The sequence below is a fragment of the Pelophylax lessonae genome (genome assembly GCF_965119305.1).
Source record: "Pelophylax lessonae genome assembly, chromosome: 7".
In the NCBI taxonomy this organism is placed as follows: Eukaryota; Metazoa; Chordata; class Amphibia; order Anura; family Ranidae; genus Pelophylax; species Pelophylax lessonae.
Genome location: NC_138774.1, coordinates 102,279,529 through 102,302,234, shown reverse-complemented (window position 1 = coordinate 102,302,234; position 22,706 = coordinate 102,279,529). Strand labels below are relative to the sequence as shown.

The following is a 22,706-nucleotide window of genomic DNA, read 5'->3' as shown; positions in this document are numbered from 1 at the left end:
GGTGACTGTGGGGAAAGAATACAGCAATGCAGTGGGGAGACTGTAGAGGCAGAATATTGAATTGTGGTTAGGTGAGGAGTGCAGTGAGGTGACTGTGGAGGCAGAATAGATTAATGCAGTGGGGTGACTGTGGAGGCAGAATAGAGGGGTGCAGTGGAGACAGAAAAGTACAGTTGGGTTACTGTGGAGGCATAAAAGGAAGTGTATTTAGGTGACTGTGGAGGCAAAATCGAGTAGTGCAGTGGGGTGACTTGAAGGTAGAATAGAGGAGTGCAGTGGTGCGATGTGGAGGTAGAATAGATGAGTGCAGTGGGGGTAGAATAGATGAGTGCAGTGGGGGTAGAATAGATGAGTGCAGTGGAGGTAGAATAGAAGAGTGCAGTGGGGTGACGTGGAGGTAGAATAGAGGAGTGCAGTGGGGTGACTGTGAAGGCTGAACAGAATAGTTCAGTTGGGTTACTGTGGAGGCAAAAAAGGAGGGGATAAAATCAGATTTGGATGGTTAATGTGAGGTTGCATGGTTAAGAAAAAGAGATTAGAGAATTTACTAGTAATATCAGAGGGGAGAAGGACAAAGATTTAAAAGCAGTAACAGCGGAATAGGTTGAGTTGGAGCTATAAGGGTGGGATATAAAACGGCATACAATTAGGATAGGGTACCTGGGAATGAATGTGGATGTGTGGACTACTGAAAGAGTGATATAGAGAGGATAGAGTATGAAGGCAGAACAGAAAAACTAAGTGGTGCATAGGTAGGACTGAGGGATCAACATGTGGTTAGAGAAGCAATGACGGACAGAATATCGAGACTATAGGGAAGGTAGCACAGTCTGGTAGGGAAGTTACAAAGAAGAAAGTAAATTGTAAATTTCAGCTAAAGGGCTAGCGAGTATTGGAAGAACTAAAGGAAACTGAGGGTATACATATAACATTCTAGAAATAATGAAAAAGTAAACACTAAATTCCAAAGATGTAAGGGGTGGGGGGCCATGCTAATGGAAAAATAAGAAGGGGGCTTTGGAATTAATTAAGTGTAAAAATATGAAGACTAAGGGAGACTGCAAAGCAGAACTGGATGAGGGGTGAAGGTCTCTACAGTCTTTATCAGAAGGAACAAGTCATTAGAAAAGAGGAAGAAGAGAATGAGAAGGGCAGAGAGGAAAACGAGAAGGCTGCAGAAATAAATAGGAGTTGTCAGGGATGTATATCACTGGAAAAACCTGATTGGACATAACAGAAACAAGCAGCAAAGTGAATTAGTTGGCTTAGTGAAAACGAAGTAAGTAGTTCAAGCTTGTAAGAGTTAAAGAGACAAGGGAGGTGCAGAAGGGGGGGGTTGGATAGTGACAGGAAGGAGGGAGAAAAGGGTGGAACAGAAAACAGAATTTAGAGGATAGGGAGAGAGAAGCTGACAATGAGGATTGCCTAGTAAAGGGATAAAGTGGGAGAGAGGACCTCTGAGTCACGTAAAGCGGCGATAAAGAGAAGAGGTGAAGTATTTGTTGCCAGTCCTTTGTCATACTTTAAATACTTCATTAGAGCTAGCTAGAATGTTGCGACAGGTTCCATGAGCATTCATTAACACTGGCATGTATTTACAAATGTTATTTACAATTCAGACACATTCATAATATCTAGTTTTAGTTATTGATAGGCAGAAACTATTACACAGTGATTAGTCATTTTTTTTAGCAAAAGTATAATTTGATACACATGGACTGAGTATGATTTGTAACATACAGACTTCATGGGCGTGCAATGATCCCTCGGCAAATGTGACATGGACCGGTGGCCTTCCCATTGAATCTTGGTAACCAAGGATGGAGCATACAATCCTAATGCCAGCACTCCTAAATCTGGATTCTCTACTGGACCTGGTCATCTGTGTATGCCATGAATTGGCCACCTCTCCACTGGCCCAGGAGACGTACATTGCGGATTTTCTGCACTGGGGTGAGTGTCTGTCTTTTTCATGAAACTAGTGGCCCAGGTACCACTATGACCCTTCAACATGTTTATATGAGTACATTCAGCAGTATGCATTTCCACCAAATAGAGTTTGCCTATAAGAACCGAATTCCATTACATTTTTTGCACATTGCAAACATTTTATGGTAGATCTGAAGCTGACAAAAGTTGGGAATCTCTACAAAAAAACTAATATTTGTTATCTTGACAAAGTTACATTATATTGCATAACTGCATGAAATGAAGATTAGAAACCACAGTGCAAAGTAAAGAGACTTCTTTGTTTTATGTGACTACTTAATAATGCCCTTTTGTCTGTGTGATACTGTGACTGTACCGTATATGTGTACCAAAGTCATCATGCCTCAGCTGGTATGCCTGTCATTTGGTCACATTTTTTTTCAGTAATTCTACATATAAATAAGAAAAAAAAAAAAGTTTACATGAAGCGAAATTATTTTAACAATGTAGTGCAATGAGCAGTAACTAGACAGCAACAACCAATCAGAGACAAGTGTCAATTGTTTCTTCTGAATACATTACAAGATGTTTCCTCCTGGCGTTTGTATGCAAAGTATTAAATGGTGATAAACAAAATTTTATGTTTTAATTTCTTTTTTTATCCAAGAGCCCAAAATCATATGGATATAAAGGATTTTTAGGGAAGTGCCTTGTATTCTACAATCCAACTGTATTGTATCGTGTGTAGCTGGCTTAACACTGGTTGTTCAATGGTATCTAATCACTAATGATGGAAGATGAAAGATCTTCCCATCTCTATCCAATCCATCATGACTTTTCTCTTTGATATGACTAATGTTTCGCTTTGAAACACACAATGTAAATCGATCATTTTGGTAAAAGGAACACAGCTGTGCAGTATTTCCCCAGCATGCTGGAAAATCTCTGCATGCCATAGCAAGCAGTTGATGTTTAACTAAGTGCTCATTACCACTGAACAAGAATTCCATTACCCTACCTGATTATGAAAATGGTGCTCACATGGTCTTATGGGCCTGTATAAAAGGTGGCTTTGATTTATTGATTTTCCATACATGTCTACCTGCACTTGATCTCTTTTGTGGTACAATTTAGATATGGCTTTTTTTACATTTGCACTTTCCTATCTCGTGTTCTCACCTGTTCTTGTTCTCAGTTAATGTATTCTGAAAATCTATATGCATATATATATATGTTTACACACACTAGTCTGACTGGCTGGGTTGGTTGATAAGGCAGGGAGTGCCTGTGTCTGCTGCATAACGCCCTGTAATTAGAATTACATGTCTGGCTGCTGTATGAAGTAACACAAACCAAGGGGGCCTCATTCATCCCACAACGTGGTGATAATCACATTTGTCAGCACAAATATTGCAGAATAAACTTATAAGACCTGCCCTGGCATTTTTTATATGCCAAGAGCCATACGAAAGCTGGGCTCTATTTTATCAATGATGGCACAGTTAGCAAGAACTTTGCAGTCTTAGGCTTCAACTTGGTGCCAAATGCCTCCTTCCAGTTGTATGGCAGAGGCCAAAGAATGCATGGCTGTACCTCCACCATCCACCTAATTTCCTTCTTCTAGGGCTACACAGCAAGATGAGAAAACGTATTCTTGGCATCAGCTTGGTAGTGACACATGACAGCCTATGAGACAGCTGACTAATTCATTGTTTGCTAAAGTGTGGGACATGGGCCAGTGGTGGTACATCCACCTTATAACTGGGACACTGCATGGCATGGATTTTTTAGCAAAATGACCTTGTGGTAATATATATCTACCCCAGTGTACGCTCTCCGTGGCAGATACCACAGTGAGTATGGTATACCAGTTTGTGTGGAAATTTTGGAAAAGAAAGGGTGCTGAGGGAATCTGATATTGAAGTGCCACACCAAAGTTTAATCATCCAGATATAGATTTATTCAAAGGTAAGATAAAAGCTTCATCACAAAGCCAATGTGCTTTGGGGGTCAGATAAATCCTCCTTCATCGGGCCTTGAAATAAAGGTTAATGTATACTGGACTGACACAAAATATACATTTTTTTGACCAAGCTTTAAAAAAGCAGAATCCATCAGCAACTAATTAGAACTGCTGCCGGCTGGTGACCAACTCACAGCTTGGTAAAAAAAACTGCACATTTTGCATCAGTTTAGTATATTTTACCTTCCATTTCAAGCCGTGATGAAGGAGGTGTTTCCCGACCCCGAAACACAGTGGTTTTGTGATAATGTTTTTATCTTACCTTGGAATGAACCTGTATATGGACAATTAAACTTTGGTGTGGCGCTTCAATCTCAGATTCCCTCAGTTACAAACCAAGGGGACATTGGAAGTCCAAGCTGCCAACCCTAAGAGTCCAGACATCATATTTAAATACTTTATATTTAAATAAACATAGGTTCCAATGCTATCTCTCAACCAGGGTGCTAACAGTGATTGTGGGTCTGCGGCAATTTATTTTAAAGTACGGGAAGCACAAGCGATGGACAGTCACCAAATGGCCTTTGTGACCAATTTTTGGGCCCCTCCATGCAATTACTTGTCAAATAATAATACTTTGTGTTCTGTGTATTGATCAACATCTAGATGAGCTGGGGTCAGTCATACATGACAGTGTGAGGGGTCTCAGCACCCACCTGACCCACATCTAGCATAAAAGGACCCTTGTGTTTCTTCACCGTCTCCACAAATTGTATGTAATATGTCGGATTCTCTGAAATACATGCCACTGTGCTGCTGTAGGAGGATTTTCCCTTTCATTTTAAACCTAGCCTGAAAAGAAATGGCAGCTATGAGCTGAATAATTGCTAGGAGCCAACTCATTGGTATTGGTACATTAAAACTAGAGAGAAAGCAAGTCTTGATGTAGAAATGCATGAAAGTGTTCATTTTTTGTGACTGATTTTTTTAAAATCACATGAAAACAGAATCTGTTCCCTACAGAAATCTTAAAAAACTGAAAAATGAAACCACATTAGATGCTTTGGGCAAAAGCTCGATTTTCCTTTGATCTAATTTTTTTTTTTTTTTCAAAATCGGGCCTTATATCAGACCCTTCAAGCAGGGTCAGGTTCTGTACTTTTCTGAGGCACATGTTGAATTAACTGGTCTCCTATCATTTAGATGAGTGCTCCTCATTCCAAGATTATGATGGAGTAGAGGTGACCATGCCGACTGTGTCTTCTAGGGAGAGGGAATGAGTTAATTCCCCAGACAGGGAGGTAACACTATTGCATTAACCATATGTGGAGACTGTAAGAGCACAGACTGACAGAGGCCATATAAGGAAGAGGTCTTACACTGCTCCCCTTGGACTGAGTGCTCATACCGCTGTCCCCACACCCAGTGCTCCTTCCTTGTACCCCCTCACAACCCCTGTCATGTTGCAATCATTGAACCAGGCGCAAGTGTTTCCCCCCTCTAAGTTTAAAGGGCCAGTAAATGATGAAAGTTGGCAATATGAAAGATATTATGTCATAATTTCATAATCTATAGGGACTGAAGGCTGTGATATCAGGTGCCGATGTATTATAACATCAGGGAGCCTATTAACCACTTTACCACCGGAGGATTTTGCTGTCTTACGTCCAGGCCACTTTTAGCGATTCGGCACTGTGCGTCTTTAACTGACAATTGCGCGGTCGTGTGATGCCGTACCCAAACTAAATTTACGTCCTTTTTTTCCCACAAACAGAGCTTTCTTTTGGTGGTATTTGATCACCTGTGCAATTTTTACTTTTTGCGCTATAAACAAAAAAAGAGCGTAAATTTTGAACAAATAACAATATTTTTCACTTTTTTTAGATGAAATCCCCCCCCCCCCCCAAAAAAAATGTAAAAATCAATTTTTTTTTTAATTTTTGGCCAATTTGTTTTCTGCTACATAAGTTTGGTAAAAAAAATCACAATAAGCGTATTTTGATTGGTTTGCGCAAAAGTTATTGCTTTTACTAACTAAGGGAAAGATTTCTGTCATTTTTGGTGGGTTTTTTTTTAACGAGTAATGGCGGCGATCTGCAATTTTTTTTAGCGGGACTGCGACATTGCGGCGGACAGATCGGACCCTTGACTGACATTTTTGACACTTTTGGGGGTACCAGTGACATTACTGCAGTAATCAGTGCTATAAATATGCACTGTTACTGTAAAAATGACACTGGCAGGGAAGGGGTTCATTTTATTGGAGAGGGAGGGGTTAATGTAAGCCTGGTGCTTACTAACGTGTGTGGGGGGAGGTGACTGAGTGACACAGGGACAGATCGCAGGTTCAGCTATGCTGAACCCTGCAATCTGACCCTGCCTGTCACTTAGGAGATCCGCCCGCTTTGTTTACACAAGCTGGCGGATCTCCAGACTCGATTCCCCGACGATCGGGGAAGAGCGGCGGTGATCACCACTGCTCCTCCCCTGGCCCGACTCCCGCTGTGACTGAAAACAGCGGGAGCGAGCCTCCGGCGGCGCGCGCGCACCGCCCACAAGGGGAGGAGTCCAGCGACGTAGGTAAAATAATAGGTTGCACTCTGGTATGCCAAAAATATTAAAATAATGTGAATCATGCAACTCTGTCATGGAAACCTTTTAAAGACTAAATACAAATTTTGAGCTGAATCAAGTATAAGAGTGCATAATGATATTTGTGGATGAATATGTAAAAGGGCATTGGACAGGAGATATCTTATGTTGGACAGAAGATATCTAAAATGAGAGGTCTTTACTGGAAAGCATTTTTTTAGTCACACAACTGACTTCCTGTCTAGTATTCTCACTGAAGGAAACTAATAGTGGTCAATCTGGATCCAACATTTGCCAGAAATGTACCATATAGCAATAAGCTACGCAGTGAAGTGACCTAAATGTCATAGATCCCTATTTCTATACAGGTATGTCTACTTTTACCGTACACAACTGCAAATATATATACACACCAGAGGTGGGGGACTTGAGTCACATGACTTGACTTAAGTCACCAGTTTGAGGACTTGAGACTTGCTTGACTAAAATTAATAAAAGACTCGACTTGACTTTGACTTGATATTCATGACTTGAGACTTGACTTTGACTTGAGACATATGACTCGAAATGACTTTACTTTTTTAACTTATTAAATATTTGCATTTTATCAAGATGTGTCAAAGCAAAATGAATGTGCCTGCTATGTTTCTGACACCACAGTCACTTAAAACACCTCAGTGTGTTCTGATTTTTAAGACACTGGCTGTTTAACAAAGGAAATACTTAAAGCGGAGTTCCACCCAGTGCACATTTTTTTTTAAAAAAATACCCCCGGGACAGTCAGGGTTAGTACATTCCACAATGGCTAGCCTCTGATCTGTCCCGGGTTGCACTTACCTTTTAGGAGAAATACTTACCTTGAAAAAGTATTCTCCAGCGCTGCCATCTCAGGTGTGGGCAGCTTGAAGCCAGCGCGTCCTCTTCGGCGTCCTCTTCCTTCTTCTTCGGTCCCACGATGCACTGCACCGGCCCCGACGTCACTTCCGGTGCGCGCGCGTCATCCCTCCACAGCTTCTGGGCATGCCCAGAAGCTGTTTAGAAGGGAATGACGCGCGCGTGCCGGAACTGACGTCGGGGACGGTGCAGGCGCAATGATTCCTGGGAGCGATGACGTTCAGTTCCCAGGAATCATTGCAAAAGCCAGGAAGTGACGAATCGCCGAGGCCGCCGAGGGGAGGAAGAAGGAAGTAAGGTAAGTATATTTTCTCTACAAGGTAAGTAAAAAAAAAAAAAATTGCGATTATCCATTTGTTTTTCAGGTGACCCGGAGCGAGAAGATGGAGGTAAGTATAAAATTAGGGTGGAACTCCACTTTAACGTGTTTTTAATGACTGTGGTGTTGAAACATAACCGGACGAAGGATTTTGAGCTGTTTGGGCATTCAAAGTGTTTCTTTAATATGCCAAGAAAAAAGCACTAAGCAGTTTTGTTATTGTTGAAAATAAAACAAAACCTTTCCTAACCACTGACTTTTAACTGATTTAAAGGTGAAAATTGTGGTGGATCAGTATTTTGACTTGATTTTTGACTTGACCAAAAAAATGACTTGACTTAACTTGCTTGACTTCTAGCAGGGACTCGACTTGACTTGCTTGCTTTTGGCCACAGTAACTTGAGACTTGCTTGTGACTTAAAGGTTAAGACTTGAGACTTGCTTGTGACTTGCACATGTGTGACTTACTCCCATGTCTGATACACACTAGGTACTATAGGTACCATTTTTCCTTTTAAGCTCAGGGCCTAATGTTGTACCATTTGCGGAGCCTAAGGAGACACCATCCTAGTCTTTTTTTACTTCCTTGACTGACAGCATGAACATGGAAAGTTTACTAGCAAGTGATAATGATTGTCTAGAGCCCTATCTACAGAAATGGTTGGGATGGACTATATATCACAGCACAAGTGGATTTAAATCCTTTTTGACTTCCTAGAGTCATTTGACATGCTCAGTCTTACACTCGTGCCTTTTTTACCTCATGTGGCTTCTTGGTTCTTTCTTTACACCAATAGTGCCTACCACAACCCACCATCATAAACCCTCGACACGAGGCACCCCCTCTCGTCATCAACCCATCTCTCCTTCCTACACTGTCCCCACCTACCATTATCCTGTCCTTACCCACATTCCCCTTCTCTGTTCGTTGGTCATACTAAACGAAACCCTCCCCATTCTATTTCTCCTTTTCATGTTCAATCCTGGTGGCTTATATTAGTGACAGAAATGACAATGAGGGAAATGTATCTAAACTGAAGCAGACAGAATCTGGAGCATCCATGCACGACAATTTGTAGGCTTTTATCTTTCTTTTTCAAAGCTTAAAGTGGTTGTAAACCACAGACATGAAATATAAACAAAGCATGTCCCTCTATAGCAGCCTTTTTCAATGAGGGTGCCCTTGGGTTTCTTCAGGGGTGCCTTGGCAAAATGCCTAAAAATTACCCAAAATTGATATACAAGTATTTACAAGTAGTTACAGGAAAACACAGGTTTTCATTGTGCACCATTGCAACCTTCTATCCACCGACATCCTATCAACCAATGATGTCATTGGTTGGTAAGGAGGACGTCGGGCGACTGCACAGCATCCTTGTTTGCCCCTCCCCTTCCCCTCCCCATTAGCACTGGGGTCACATTAGCTGAGTAAGGGCAAGAAACTGAGGGAGAAGAGTTGGAATGCTAGTCAGTATCAGTGGGCAAAGGTGTATTTGCTTTAGAAGAATAAATCACTAATGTTTGGTGTCCTACATCGATGTTGATGGGTTATGTTTAGTTTAGTTTTCCATAATTTAGAATGGGGTGCCTTGAGATGGTGCACAATTTTAAAGGGTGCCTTGACTGAAAAAGGTTGAGAAACACTGCTTTATAGTGTTTACTTGTCTTATTCCGGAGCACTAACTGTAATTTCTGTCCGCTGCCTCATTCCTCTGCTATTAGCAGAGTCACTTCTGTCAAGTTTTCCTTATACCAAGAGAAAAATGGTGACAGGGGAGGGAGCTCCAGCTGATTGACAGCCTCATCTCTGTTCCTGTGTTCTATGTGAAGGGGTTGCGTCTTTTCCCTCCAATCAGCTCTCTGAGTGCTTCTCACTGATGTAACTAAAGCTTTCCACCCATGGCTTTTCAGAGCTCAGAGATCCTGTGTAAATTCTGCACTTTGAATGGATGTAGGGGAAAGACGGCTATAGATAAACAGGTACAATTTATGTGGGAGGATTTGTTTTATGTATCACCTAAGGCCAGTCACTTCACTGGGTATATGTTAGGCTCCATTCACATATAGCCATCTTGGATCGCGGGCAGATTGCAAATCACGGGACGCCCGTACGATTCCCGTGACTTGCAATGGCACCCCAAACAGGGCGCGATTTCGCCGCAAAAGTTGTCAGACGAATCGCGGTAAAATTGCGCAAACAGAATTGCAGAACACCTGTCACCTGAAAAAAGTACAAGAACTTCTATTAGGTGATAGGCGTCCCGCGATTCTGTTTTTATCGTGATTCGTCGGGCGACAAACGCTGCAAAATTGAGCCGCATTTTGGGCGCCATTGCAAGTCATGCAAATCCCACGATTTGCAATGATTCGGGATCATGGGCAGAATCACAGGGATTCTGCGTCGCCTATATGTGAATAGAACCTAAGGGTGATCTGAGTCGCCTATATGTGAATAGAACCTAAGGGTTTACAACCACTTTAGCTGAAAAAGTTGAAGATAGAAGCTAATTCGTTTTTACGCACAGCTGCTTCACATTCTATCTGCTCCAGTTTAGATAAATTCCTCCTTATATCTTTTGGATCAAATGCCTTTGTAGTGTATAGTATATTTCAACATGGTCCATGACTTTGTATACTTTTAAACTTTAAAAATTTAATAAAACAAATGCTCAGCTGTACATTGTTACTGCCCCCCAAACAGCCAAAGAGCTTTGAAAATGAAAAGATAGAAGCTGATTGGTTGCCATATACAGCTGCTCCAGATTCTGTCTACACCAGTCTTAGTAAATCCTCCTCACTGAGTCCAACACTTTCTGGCCCCTCTTATACCACGTCTTAAGCCTCGGTTCACATTTATGCAATGCGGGAAGGCTGCGAATCCGCAGCCTGTTCCCGCATCGCACACGCACCCCCGGCAGTTCACACTGCCATATGCGATACGCGGGGGGTGTCAATGTAATCTTAACGACACCCCCAGTTTGATCGCATATCGCAGTGCGATCTTGCAGTTCGCACAGGATCGGATCGCACAAGTGTGAACCGCTGTGCGATCCGATCCTGATGCGGCTGCCAAAAAGGGTCCTGTGCGTGTTTGCTGCGGCTGCGGTGTGAATTTAGCCATACAAACTGTATGGCTAAACTCACACCGCACAGCCGATCGCATGTAATGTCGGAGCAGTGCGCTCCGACATTACATGCGAACCCCGCACACGCACAAGTGTGAACCGGGGCTCATACAGAACAAAACACACACATTTAAAATCATTATTTACACTGAAATTTTTTTTTTGGGATATTTCTTAATGGGTGGCCATCAGTGTGACATCTCACCATTCCCAAAGTTATCTTTAGACTTATTGTGCCACCCTACAAGTCCTTTTTACAGTTTGTGTTCCTATCACTGATCTTCAGGCAGAATATCTTGCCACTGGTTATTCACTTCACACAAAGCTGTTCTTGTTCACTCTGCACTCTCGACAGGTGTTGAAAGTTAGAAATGCTGCTGATCGTACTAAGCACTTGGTTCCCCATGTAATCAGGAGTAAACGAACCACTAAAGCACTCAATGCTGATTTCATGTGGTATAGGATGGGTCATCGAAGACGTGTTCTGTCCATGTGGTTCTAGATAGCATATAGAGAACACTCTGCATACTGTTCATGTAGTACAGGATAGTTTATTGAGGATGTTTAGAGCTCTGTTAGTATAGAACAGGCTTGCATATGGAAGGCATGCTGTGCAATTCTCTCTTTACGTGGTTCAAGTCAAGTGGAACTTGATTTGCACAAGTTACTGCTTTCCTTATGTTGTATGTTTAAAGACAGCTGAACCTATTTTTTATTGCTGAATCCACACTCCCACTTTGTAAGTTAAATAGTGTTATCCTCTTCTTCCTTCAGTTGCCTACTTACCTCTGTGCCTCCGTAGATGTATATACTTTAAATCCTCTGTGTGCAGCCTTATTTAAGTAAATAGGAACAGATTTGTGTCCAACAGGCTAGAAATATCAATGAAGACCATGGCTCTGCCGTAGAGGTATATAAACATCAGGCAGGGTGGGGGTTTAGCACTGTGTAGCTTAGAAAGCTGGGGGTGGATAAGGCAATGTAACATAGAGAGACATGGAGGTATAACCCCATAGAGAAAGTAACCCCTTATGGTGCAGCATATTGTTTACCTTTGGCTTGGAAAAGATAAAACTCTGCAACCTGAGCACCAGGCTCTCCCCATGAAAGAATCCAGGGCAGGACTGCATGTTTAACAAAATAAACACCACAGGTACACCTTCAGCAATGTAACATTTAATATTGGAAGCTGCTGTTACCTCTCAGTTATCCCTGTGGCCACACACTCTGTAAGGTTCCAAATAACATGAAGCTGAACTAACCTCTTCTTTCCCTTACAGCCAAGGCAGTTGCCATCATAGCCTCTTTTCGATCTACAGTTGTCATGGTGCTGCACATGTAAACAGTTTTGACACCTGCCATTTGATGGCTTGACAGTTTGGTTCAGAGTAGAAGCAGCTGTGACAGCTATCATTCACGGCATGCAACTGATTTGGAAATCACTTAAATCAATGGGTTTAATTCTCCTTTAACTTCAACAGTGAGGCCATTTTCATGTCTTTGTTCACATCCATTTCCTAACTAACGGGGTACAGTCCAGCTTGCCTCCCCTCGTCATTAGAGAGCAGTGCAAACGCTTCCTCCAAAGAGGAGTCCCCAACCCAGCACCAAATTCCAACCAGACCTGATTATTCAAATACCTCTGTAACCTAGCACGTTTGGTCAGTTCCTGTGGCCATTCTCTCCCAGGAGGTAAATGTGTATCAGGTGCTCTTACCACCCTTGACAGCCCCTAAGAAGTTGGATTTTCTGTATCTAAAGCTGTTAAAGTATCTAAGGGCCAACATCGCCTAAAAAATTCTAAAGTTTCTTTTAGAGACATTCCCAGGTGCAAGAGCACTGCCATTTGTAAGGTTCTACTCCAGTAGGGCAACTGTGGATAATACGGTTCTTACACTATCCCAGATCTGCTGTCCTTCATGTAGACAGGCAAATGTCCCAGCCAGTCCACTGCAGTTTCCAGGTCAACTAATAGGGTAGATGATTGTGGCACAGTCTCCGAGTCTCCTAAATGGGCTGATGGTGACACAAGCTGAACCACTAGTTCAGACTCTGTGTGGGACAACAACAAGACGTTGACCTCATTGACATCATCAGAGGCCAGCGGGTTTCCTTGAGATGACTGAACTCCAGTAGCTGAGGGGAAATCATTCCACAGACTTCTTGGAAAAACACCTGCAGGGCAAGGGTTTACTGCCAGAATCTCACCGTGTTTATCCACACTATGATCCTCTTTTTTAAGACCTTGCAGTTCTCTAAACCTGATTCAGGTTTTCCATCCCTGCCCTTAAGACAGATGTCTCCTCCATTTAGGCAGAAGCTGGAACAGAAAATGGCTACAGCTACCACAGCGAACCCAAGGAATAATCCTTAACATGATCAAAAAGCAACCCACATAGGCAGGCAGCAATACTTTGATCATGCCGTAATGGCAGAGAGCTAGGCCCCTACTGGCTGGAAAATAACCCCATAACACCACCCACCCTTCTTTATATATCATGTCCTGAGCAGTATGAGCAGCAGGAGGTGGTTGCCAAACAACTTTAAGGGTAGGGGACCTCAACTTAAATGACCTTACATCCCATTACAGCAATAGTAAGCGTAACAGTTAGCACCTGATCTTTAGGTTCGAAATTCCTCCAGTTCTCATTTCCTGTGTTACTTGATAGGTATAGAGGTAACTCAATGTTCTGTATTTTCATGTGTAATAGAAAAGGTATGAAGTAAATTCAATGCTCTCTCTCCTAGTGTGCAGGATAGGTTATGGAGTTTCTAATGGTAAATTAACCCATAGCAACCATCAGAATTTATTTTAAAGTGTTCTGACAAAGTAAATTCTAATTAGTTCTGCAATGAAGTATTTAAAACTCTTTATTATATAAGTGTTTTCCTCTTCCTCAGATAGTTGGCAATGTATAGCCTAATGTGGATTTCGGTGTTCTATTTTTGTGGTCCAGAATCAATGGAAAAATCACATACTAAACCTTTACTACTATTGATATATAGTACCTATTCAAAGGCCACTTTACTATAAAAAATAGAACTGATCCTGTACCACATAATAATACTAGAAAGAAGGGGAATTAATGGAGGAAGCTTAGATAAGTCAGCTCCATATACCATATGCTATGGTACACCGTAAACAAATATTAACCTAAAGCCAATCACCCTCCACCCAACCATATAACCAGGTGTATAGGGTTGTAAAATCAAACCCTTGTGCCATATGGTTTTTTTTTTAGATGAAGCTTAGTGTTAACAGAATTAAAGCATATCTAGCCTAAAAACAAAAATATAATACGTTGCAAGTTTCCTTAGACGGAGTGGCTGAATTATTTACCGGTAATTTGTTTCAACAATTGTTCTCTTTATTTGGACCAGTGTTAATTTCGTCGACTAAAACTGACTAAAACGTTTTCATCGACTAAATTAACATAATTTTAGTCGACTAAATTAACACAATTTTAGTCGAATAAAATACGACTAAAACTAAAACAATTCAGATGACTAAAATACAACTAAAACTAAAATGGCATTTTAGTCTTAAGACTAAAATACGACTAAAACTAAAATGGCATTTTAGTCAAAAGACTATAACTAAAACTAAATCAAAATTTGCTGCCAAAATTAACACTGGTGCATGCTGAAAGCTTAATACCACCATAAATAATAACATATTCGATTTTTCACTCCAGGACCAGCAGTAGTATATAATGAGTTTGGAAATTGTAGAGAAATGCTTAAATACTGCATTACAAATTACAATTGAACTACACCCATTCCATTATAGATGACTAAAATGAGTTTTAGTCGACTAAAATGTAGGACGTTTTAGTCGACTAAAATGTACTGGAGTTTTAGTCGACTAAATACGACTAAAACTAAAACACTTGCAGAAGACTAAAATGGGACTAAAACTAAAATGCCATTTTAGTCCTAAGACTAAGACTAAAACTAAATTGAAATTTGCTGCCAAAATTAACACTGAATTTTGGACCTAGTCATCCTACCAGTAATATTCCTCCTGTTCTAGGGTGACAACACTCACTGCACAGTATCTATGAAGGAACAGCGTTGTCACCCTATGTTGCTCTCCTTATTTAGATTACAAACACCTACTGCTCTCTTCGTCTGCATTACAAAGAGGAGAGTTGTTTTGTAGGTCACAGAAGATAGCTGGGAAAGCTGATATTATTGTTTAAAAATGTTGTTCAGTATACGGGAAGTTACAATTACACTGGAAATCTTATAAGGTCAACAGGTATTTTTCTGTACTCGCAGAAAATGTATTTAGTCTAAATAAGAAAACCACCTCATCTAAAGACTGGTAAGCTGAAATGAATTAACTTTTTGCTCTAGGATTTAGATACAATTTAATCAGAATTAAGAACAATTGCAAAATAGTGGTCAATAATATACTGTAAAGTCTGCATATAAAGCATATTCACACTTGAGGGAGGAAATTGTGTGGGTTCCATACAAATTATCATCATTGTCATTTAAAATGGTTGTAAAGGCTCAATGTTTTTTTTTTTTTTTACCTTAATGTATTCCATGCATGAAGGTAAAAAACTTTCTGTGTGTGCAGCACCCCCCCCCCCCACCCCCTCCTAATACCTGAATCCCAATTCGATCCCCTGATGTGCACGAGAGCAGCGGCTCTCCAGGGTCTCTTCCTCGTTGGCTGATACAGCAGTTATGGGCTCCCACTACTATCAATCACTGTTAGTGAGCCAATGAGCTACGTTCAGGGGTGGAGCTGAGGCGTGCTCTGTGTCTGAATGGAGGGAGGGAGGGACCAGGAGCATAGGCAAAGGAATCGAGAAAAGGAAGGTCTTGTTTGGTTTGTTATTTTAAAGAAAAAAAACTTTTAATATCACTTTATTGTTGGTTGTATTTATTTTATGTTTATTTGATTGTGCTATCAGAAAAATAAAGGTGACACAATTTTCTTAAATGTTTGTTTGTAACCCATCGCTGTCTTTAAGTTTATTTCTTGCTTCATAGTAGACTTTGGCATACTTCGAAATAAACATTCTTATTTGAATCACTCGCATTATCTCCTGTATTTTTTTCTTTGTGGCTGAGAATAAGTTATGGATTAGTTAGAAATAGATAACTGAGGACAGTCAGATTCAGGTAAACTTGTTTAGATGAGCAGCAGATCACAAATACAGTATATTACGTAAACCTAGCAACACTTTATTCATGGACTTGCACAATCACCTTGTAAAACTATTTTATATACAATGTGTGTTATACATGGCTGCACATGGTCTTCTAGATTTAAGGTGACTTTAACATTTAGATTGTTGCATGAAAGTGTCAGTCCATTTAGGATTGAAATTTTGACAAAGTATTGATACTGGGGATCCACTGGCTGAGATCACCCTGCCAGACTTCCTGGCCTTTTTTTCTTCCACTATGGAGTGCAACTATTCTTAAAGTGATTGTAAACGATCACCTTGTAAATCAACTCATTCAGTTTTAAATAGAAGTGAAAGGCAAAACATTTTTATGTAGATATAAAAAAACAAAAAACATAAATACCTTATTACCCTTTTTTTTATAAGTGATCACACTCCCTATGTTCTCATCTGCAACAGAGCTGGGGGAGGAGAAGCAGTAGCAAACTGAGCTTCCTAATGAATGGCTGTGCAGGGGGGGGAGGGGGGGGCATGTCAGGACAAATCTGATCATTGGAGGAGAATACACTGGTGTGCTCTCCTGCTTAGTGTGGTCAGTTTTTATTAGGAGAGCAGAGGGACTGGCAGGAACACCAGGGATTTCACATAAATGAAGCAATACCAAGAGGACAGGATACTTTCTCATACAAGTACATGGTACAGCAGACACTTATCAGGAATATGAAGTGTTGGGGTAACAAACACTTTAATATTGCAAGTAGGAAACCAGACTGCTTTATGTACAAAAGCTCCATCATGAAGTGTAAGACCTCTATCGCTATGACATATGGGTGGATCTGGGATGTTCCTATCAGATAGAGAAAAGCAATATATTATTTAAAGCGGAACTTCACTCTCTCAATCAACATTACCTATTTTTAATCCTTTTGCTGATAGTTGTTGATAGTTATGCTGATGTAAATAGATAGGAAACAATATCTTCTTCACTTTTTTTAATTATTAATTTTATATTTTTTCAGTTATATCCTGGTTTCCAGGCCAAGGCAAATTATGTCAAATAAGCAGCTAAGCACGCCCTCCTACCTGCATGTTTGAGCTAAGGGCAGATAGATTCCAGGAAGTAAATGCTATGGCCAGCATCTGCCCTTACTTAAGATGGCCACAGCCAGAAATGCTAGGGTGTTTTTTTTTCAAATTGATTTATCAGCAAAATAAAGCATGGGGGCACAGATGGTTGGGGAAGTTTGCTTTGAATATTAAAAATGAATTAAATAGCGATTTTGGTTTGTGGTGCTCAGATGCAGTGTAGCTCTGCTTTAACCCACTGGTACCTTCATAAAGCTGAAACGTCAGCCTTGGGTGGAATGACCCATTAAAGTCTTGTAGTCAGAGTGCCCTTTAATGCATGCTACATATTTGTTATCAACTCAGGCATGACGCACAATCTCAGTTGGCAAACAGTATGAACAATTTAATGGCTATTTACATTTATTATTATTAATTAAAGGAGATGGACAGCTATGGCTCCTATGGATCACAGGAGTCGGTCCGCTCCCTGCTGACATCACAGAAGTGGACTGACACCCAGCTCAGACTCTCAGCTCCCCACCCCTCTACAACCCAGCGCTCCAATGAGCAAGGAGGGTGCAGAGCAGAGAGCTGCGACTGACAGTCAGCAGCTCTCTGCTCAGGGAGCTGTCAGAACCGAGTGATTGGCGGTGTTTGATCGCTTGGTTCTTAGGGCAGAGGAGCTGGCGGACAGCTGCAGCATCCACCTAGGTGAGGAAATTGGTGGTGCCTCTACTTCGCCCCTTATAGACCGGCCACCCCTGCTTTGGAATAAATTGTTGTATGTGTGTATGCGGTACAGAGAAATTCCATATATGTTTTTTCTTCAACAAATAAGGGAAAATTGTCTGAAATATCAGCAAAATGGCAAACCAAAAAAGCTATTTCTATCATCAGACCCTTTCCTACAAAGAGCAGTGTATGACATCCTGTAGATATGTTGTTGGGTGAAGTAGGGCATCTTTGCAAACCGCTTTGCGCTTGCTTACTTACTGCTTTCCCCTGCAAGAGACTGTGGTCTAGGTTTACTCGTGTCTGGAGGGATGACATGGATGGTTTACTTGATTTAACCATTAATTTGGGAACTATTCCTGACACAGACACGGGTCTTGATTTGGGATCTCATAGCTCTTAGCATAGACGCAGCCCAGTATAAGCAGGTGTGACAGTGTGTGTTTTTACACGTTTTTGTACATTGTGTTTAGAGCAGCCCATTTATTTTAATGTACTGTGATACATGCACAAATCGCATGAAGAAGTGCAAGCATTTTTTTTTTTTTTTAATTGTGTGACCCAATTTGCATGGTACTTTGTTACCCTGCATTTTGGTGAATAATTTAGCATGCACATTATCAAGGTGCCCTAATAATTAATAGCACTGCTGCATATCTGCAAAAGGGATACTTGTTTTTTGTGCACTGTGGTAACGTGCGGGATTTTGCGTGTGTTCCTGCATTTCACAAATGTGAACCTATCCTAAACATTGCTTTGTTCTAATACATCATCTCTGCAGTTGGCATTGATAAACAGTGCATTACGGGGATCAGATAGCTGTTTTTTTCAACACCTTTTATGCCAAGAGCCATAACCAATGATTTCTGTTATGCTCTGATGTAATCACTGGAGAAACATATCTCACTCTACCTAATAGAAAGCACCCTTTGAATAAGCATATACTGTATAAACCTTGTTTATTCACCCTACCCCAGGTGATACCAGGCAGACAATTGTGAAAAGCAGAATAAATTGGGGGTTCCTCTCATAGATTTCTTGTTCTTAGGTCTTGTCTGAGTCATAAAGGTCTCTGCACTGCACAGTACAGCCTGCAGACGGGATGAATATCGCAAAGCAGCCAGCTCGAACCAATACAGTGAAAGAAAAGACTGATGTAATAAATTATATTTGCAAAGTAGCTTGGCGCTCCTGGGTCTAGTAGTAATTAGTCACATTCAGCTGGACTTGTTCTGCAATGTTGAAGACAATTTGTAGCTTGTTCAAGCCACATCCTTTAGCTCTAATGAGTGTCAGGAAAATACCCCAGTATTTAAATCCAAGCAGGTAGCACCAACACCTTGATCTAATTATCATGGAAAGGCAGATGTTATTGTCTAAGGATAGGACGGGAGGTGTTAAAATTGTGGAACCACCCTGCTCTAGTTATATAATCTCATCCTTGGTGTCAGGAAGGCTTCATAGATGTTAATTCTTCGATTTACCTGGCTGAAGGTGTGTATTGTTGTCCAAAATCTGGAGTAGAGATGTTAAGACAGCATCATATGTGGTCTTCGACAGATGATGAACCACTGTTCAATGTTGGATGTTCCAGTGTGATGTAGACAGGGGAGGACTGGCCCAAGGAGCAGGGGGGCAAATGCCCCCTGGGCCACTCTGATGTCCTGTAAAAAGGCTGCACCGCTTCTGCCACAAACATGCCTAAAGGATTCCTGGTGAAGAGAAGTAGAAAGTCTCCACCGCTGACCTACTGAGCGTGGGTTGAAGACAAGGAGCGCAGGACCCACCCTGGAATGGGTGGCCAGGAGAAGGACAAAAAGAAGGAGAGTGGGAGGGGGGCAGAGTAGCCACACCATGGACCTCTGGTTTGTACTTGCCCCCCTGGGCTGAAAGTTGCCAGTCTGCCCCTGGATGTAGATAGTCTTTTTCATGCCTCATGCAAAACAGTTGTTCTCTCTGTCCAAAATGTGCACCTCGCTGTTCTCAAAAGGATGTCCATTTTCTTTAAGGAGTAGAAAAACATTAACTGTGGAATTTGCTATCCTATGTTGGGCTATTTGTTGACAGGTTGCTTTGTCTCCCCAACATACAGCTTATTGCATTCCTCACTACAGTGCACTGCATATACCAAGTTACTTTACCAGTGCTTGGGTGTTGGGTCCTTTGAATGTCCCAGCTTCTGTCAGTGTATTGCTGGGCTTGAAAAACACAGGGATGTGATATTTGTTAACCACTTGACTTCCAGATTACTTACCCCCCTTCATGACAAGGCCATTTTTTGCGATTTAGCACTCTGTTACTTTAACTGACAATTGCACAATCGTGCGACATGACTAAACTGCGTAACTAAAGAAAAAGTATGTTCTTTTCCCCACAAATAGAGCTTTCTTTTGGAGGTATTTGATCACCTCTACAGCTGTTATTTTGTGCGCTCTAAACAAAAAAAGACTGACAATTTAAAAAAAAAAAAAAAAAAAAAACAGTATTTTTTTCTTTCTGCTATAAAACACATCCAGTGAAAAAAATTTAAAAAATCCTATTTCTTCATCAATTAACCACTTAAGCCCTGGAAGATTTGGCTGCTCAAAGACCAGGGCTTATTTTGCGATTCGGCACTGCGTGAATTTAATGGACAATTGCGCGGTCGTGCGACGCTGCACCCAAATGAAATTTACGTCCTTTTTTTCCCACAAACAGAGCTTTCTTTTGGTGGTATTTGATCACCTGTGCGATTTTTACTTTTTGCGCATTAAACAAAAAAAGAGCGACAATTTTGAAAAAATAACAATATTTTTCACATTTTTTTGTATGAAATTCCCCTCCAAAAAATGTAAAAATCAAAATGTTTTAACATTTTAAGCCAATTTGTTTTCTGGTACATATTTTTGGTGAAAAAAAACACAATAAGCATATTTTGATTGGTTTGCGCAAAAGTTATTGCGTTTACTAATTAAGGGAAAGATTTATGTCATTTTTATTGTTTTTTTTTTTTAAACTAATAATGGCGTTGATCTGCGATTTTTTTTGCGGGACTGCAACATTGCGGCGGACAGATCGGACCCTTGACTGACATTTTTGACACTTTCGGGGGTACCAGTGACATTACTACAGTAATCAGTGCTATAAATATGCACTTTTACTGTAAAAATGACACTGGCAGGGAAGGAGTTAACTTTATTAGACATCCAGGGGTTAAGTGTGTCCCTAGGGGCGTGCTTCTAACTGTAAAGGGACGTGGCTTTTGATGTAACCACAGAGACATACGATCCTACATAGCAGGATCGTATGATCTCTACAGTTACACTGGGGAGAATGACAGGACGGCTTTGTTTACATTAGCCGCCTGCCTTTCTCCCTCTCCATCGGGAGATCGCGAGTTACCGGAGGACATCGGCTCGCGGGCGAGTGACGTACCTATACGTCACTTTGCCCAGGGGGGGCCAACCGCCGCAGTATATGTACTTCTGGCGGTCGGCAAGTGGTTAAACCCAAAATATATTCTGCTACATATTTTCAGTAAAAAAATCCCAATAAGCGAATCTTGATTGGCTTGTGCACAAATAGCGTCTGCAAACTTTGGGATATATTTATGGATTTTGTATTAAATTTTTACTAGTAATGGCGACGATCAGCAACTTATAGCGGAACTGCGATATTGCGGTGGACAAATCAGACATCTAACTGACACTTTTATGGGAACCAGTGACACCAATACAGTGATCAGTGCTAAAAATATGTACTGTCACGGGACTAATGACACTGGCAGGGAAGGGGTTAACATCTAGGGGAATCAAAGGGTTAAATGTGTGGCCAACATGTGGTACTGTGTGCTGTTTTTACTAAGTAATGTGCTGTTTTTTACTTCCTGCTTTGCTCTCAGAAGAGAGCTCTGTGTTTTTCTACCTACACAGGACTCTCTATGGTAATCTCTGGAGCCGATTGTTGGGTTTCGGTGACCAATCATCGGCCAGCACCTGCTAATTGGTTGGTGCTGCAGCCAATCGCAGCACAGCCGGGGAGGCAGGGGCACGTGGGCGCACTCCCTTACCCCTGTATTCTAGAGAAGAAAGCTAGAAAGGAAACAGAGAGAAAAGGAGAGAGGAGAAAGAGAAGTGACCAAAAAATAATAAACCACCGTGCCAAAAAAAAAATTATTATGTGATGCAGTATTTTATTTGTACTGAATATTTTTCTACATACTTGCTCCAGCAGTACACATGGACACTCAAGGACATCTTTCCACGCCTGTTGGTTTCATTTGTCCCCCACCTGTTCCCCATTGGGATGTCTTTTATCCCACATATCCAGCTCCCGGACTTTACCCTTCACCACTGCCTCAGGATCACAGTGTCACTTTATTCATTTTGGCTCAATTTATTTGTAAGTATGTATCTCTAACATAGGGTCCTTCACGAGTCTCTATACTCCATTAGACATTATGATGTATACTTTTATACTTGACTATGATACTTTATGTACTTTTCAGACCTGTCTATGAGCATTTACTCCTGAAGAAGTGAGCTCTGTCCTCACAAAACGCGCTGAGTCTCAAGATGCTTTAGTTCCATCATGCACTGTTTTTTACTGTACTTGCAAGCATGTATATACTTATGTAACTATGACATACCTTTTGTTATGTATATGTGGCCATACATGACGATTGATCCATTTCAATAAATCAACTTATTTTACTGTATATTTAGTGCCCCCCTTGTGTTCACCTCAATTAAAGTTCCAGGGCATCCTTTCCTTTTTTTGTATTCTAGAAAGTATAGAGAGAATCCTGCAGGTAGAAGGTGGTGATGGTCATCTTGGTACACCCCACACTGCTCAGCGAAAACTGATTATATAGTGAAATAGACTATTTCACTCGGTCACAGTGAAATTGGCTATTTCAGTATATAAGGTGAGTTTACTGCGAAAATAAATGAAAAATT

At 41.1% G+C, this 22,706-nt stretch overlaps 1 protein-coding gene across 5 annotated transcripts in view; it reads left to right on the top strand.

The window, feature by feature from the left end:
- The first annotated feature begins 1,172 nt into the window (after positions 1-1,172).
- DMPK (DM1 protein kinase) overlaps positions 1,173-22,706 on the top strand; it is a 99,759-nt gene continuing 78,225 nt past the window's right edge. For 4 of the 5 annotated variants that reach the window (XM_082263149.1, XM_082263148.1, XM_082263146.1 and 1 more), the window contains exon 1: positions 1,670-1,953. In XM_082263149.1, the coding sequence (XP_082119275.1) occupies positions 1,821-1,953 (133 nt within the window). In that variant the 5' untranslated portion in view covers positions 1,670-1,820. Of the gene's footprint in view, positions 1,280-1,669; positions 1,954-22,706 lie in introns of those variants that run through there. The other variant, XM_082263147.1, reaches the window with a different exon arrangement.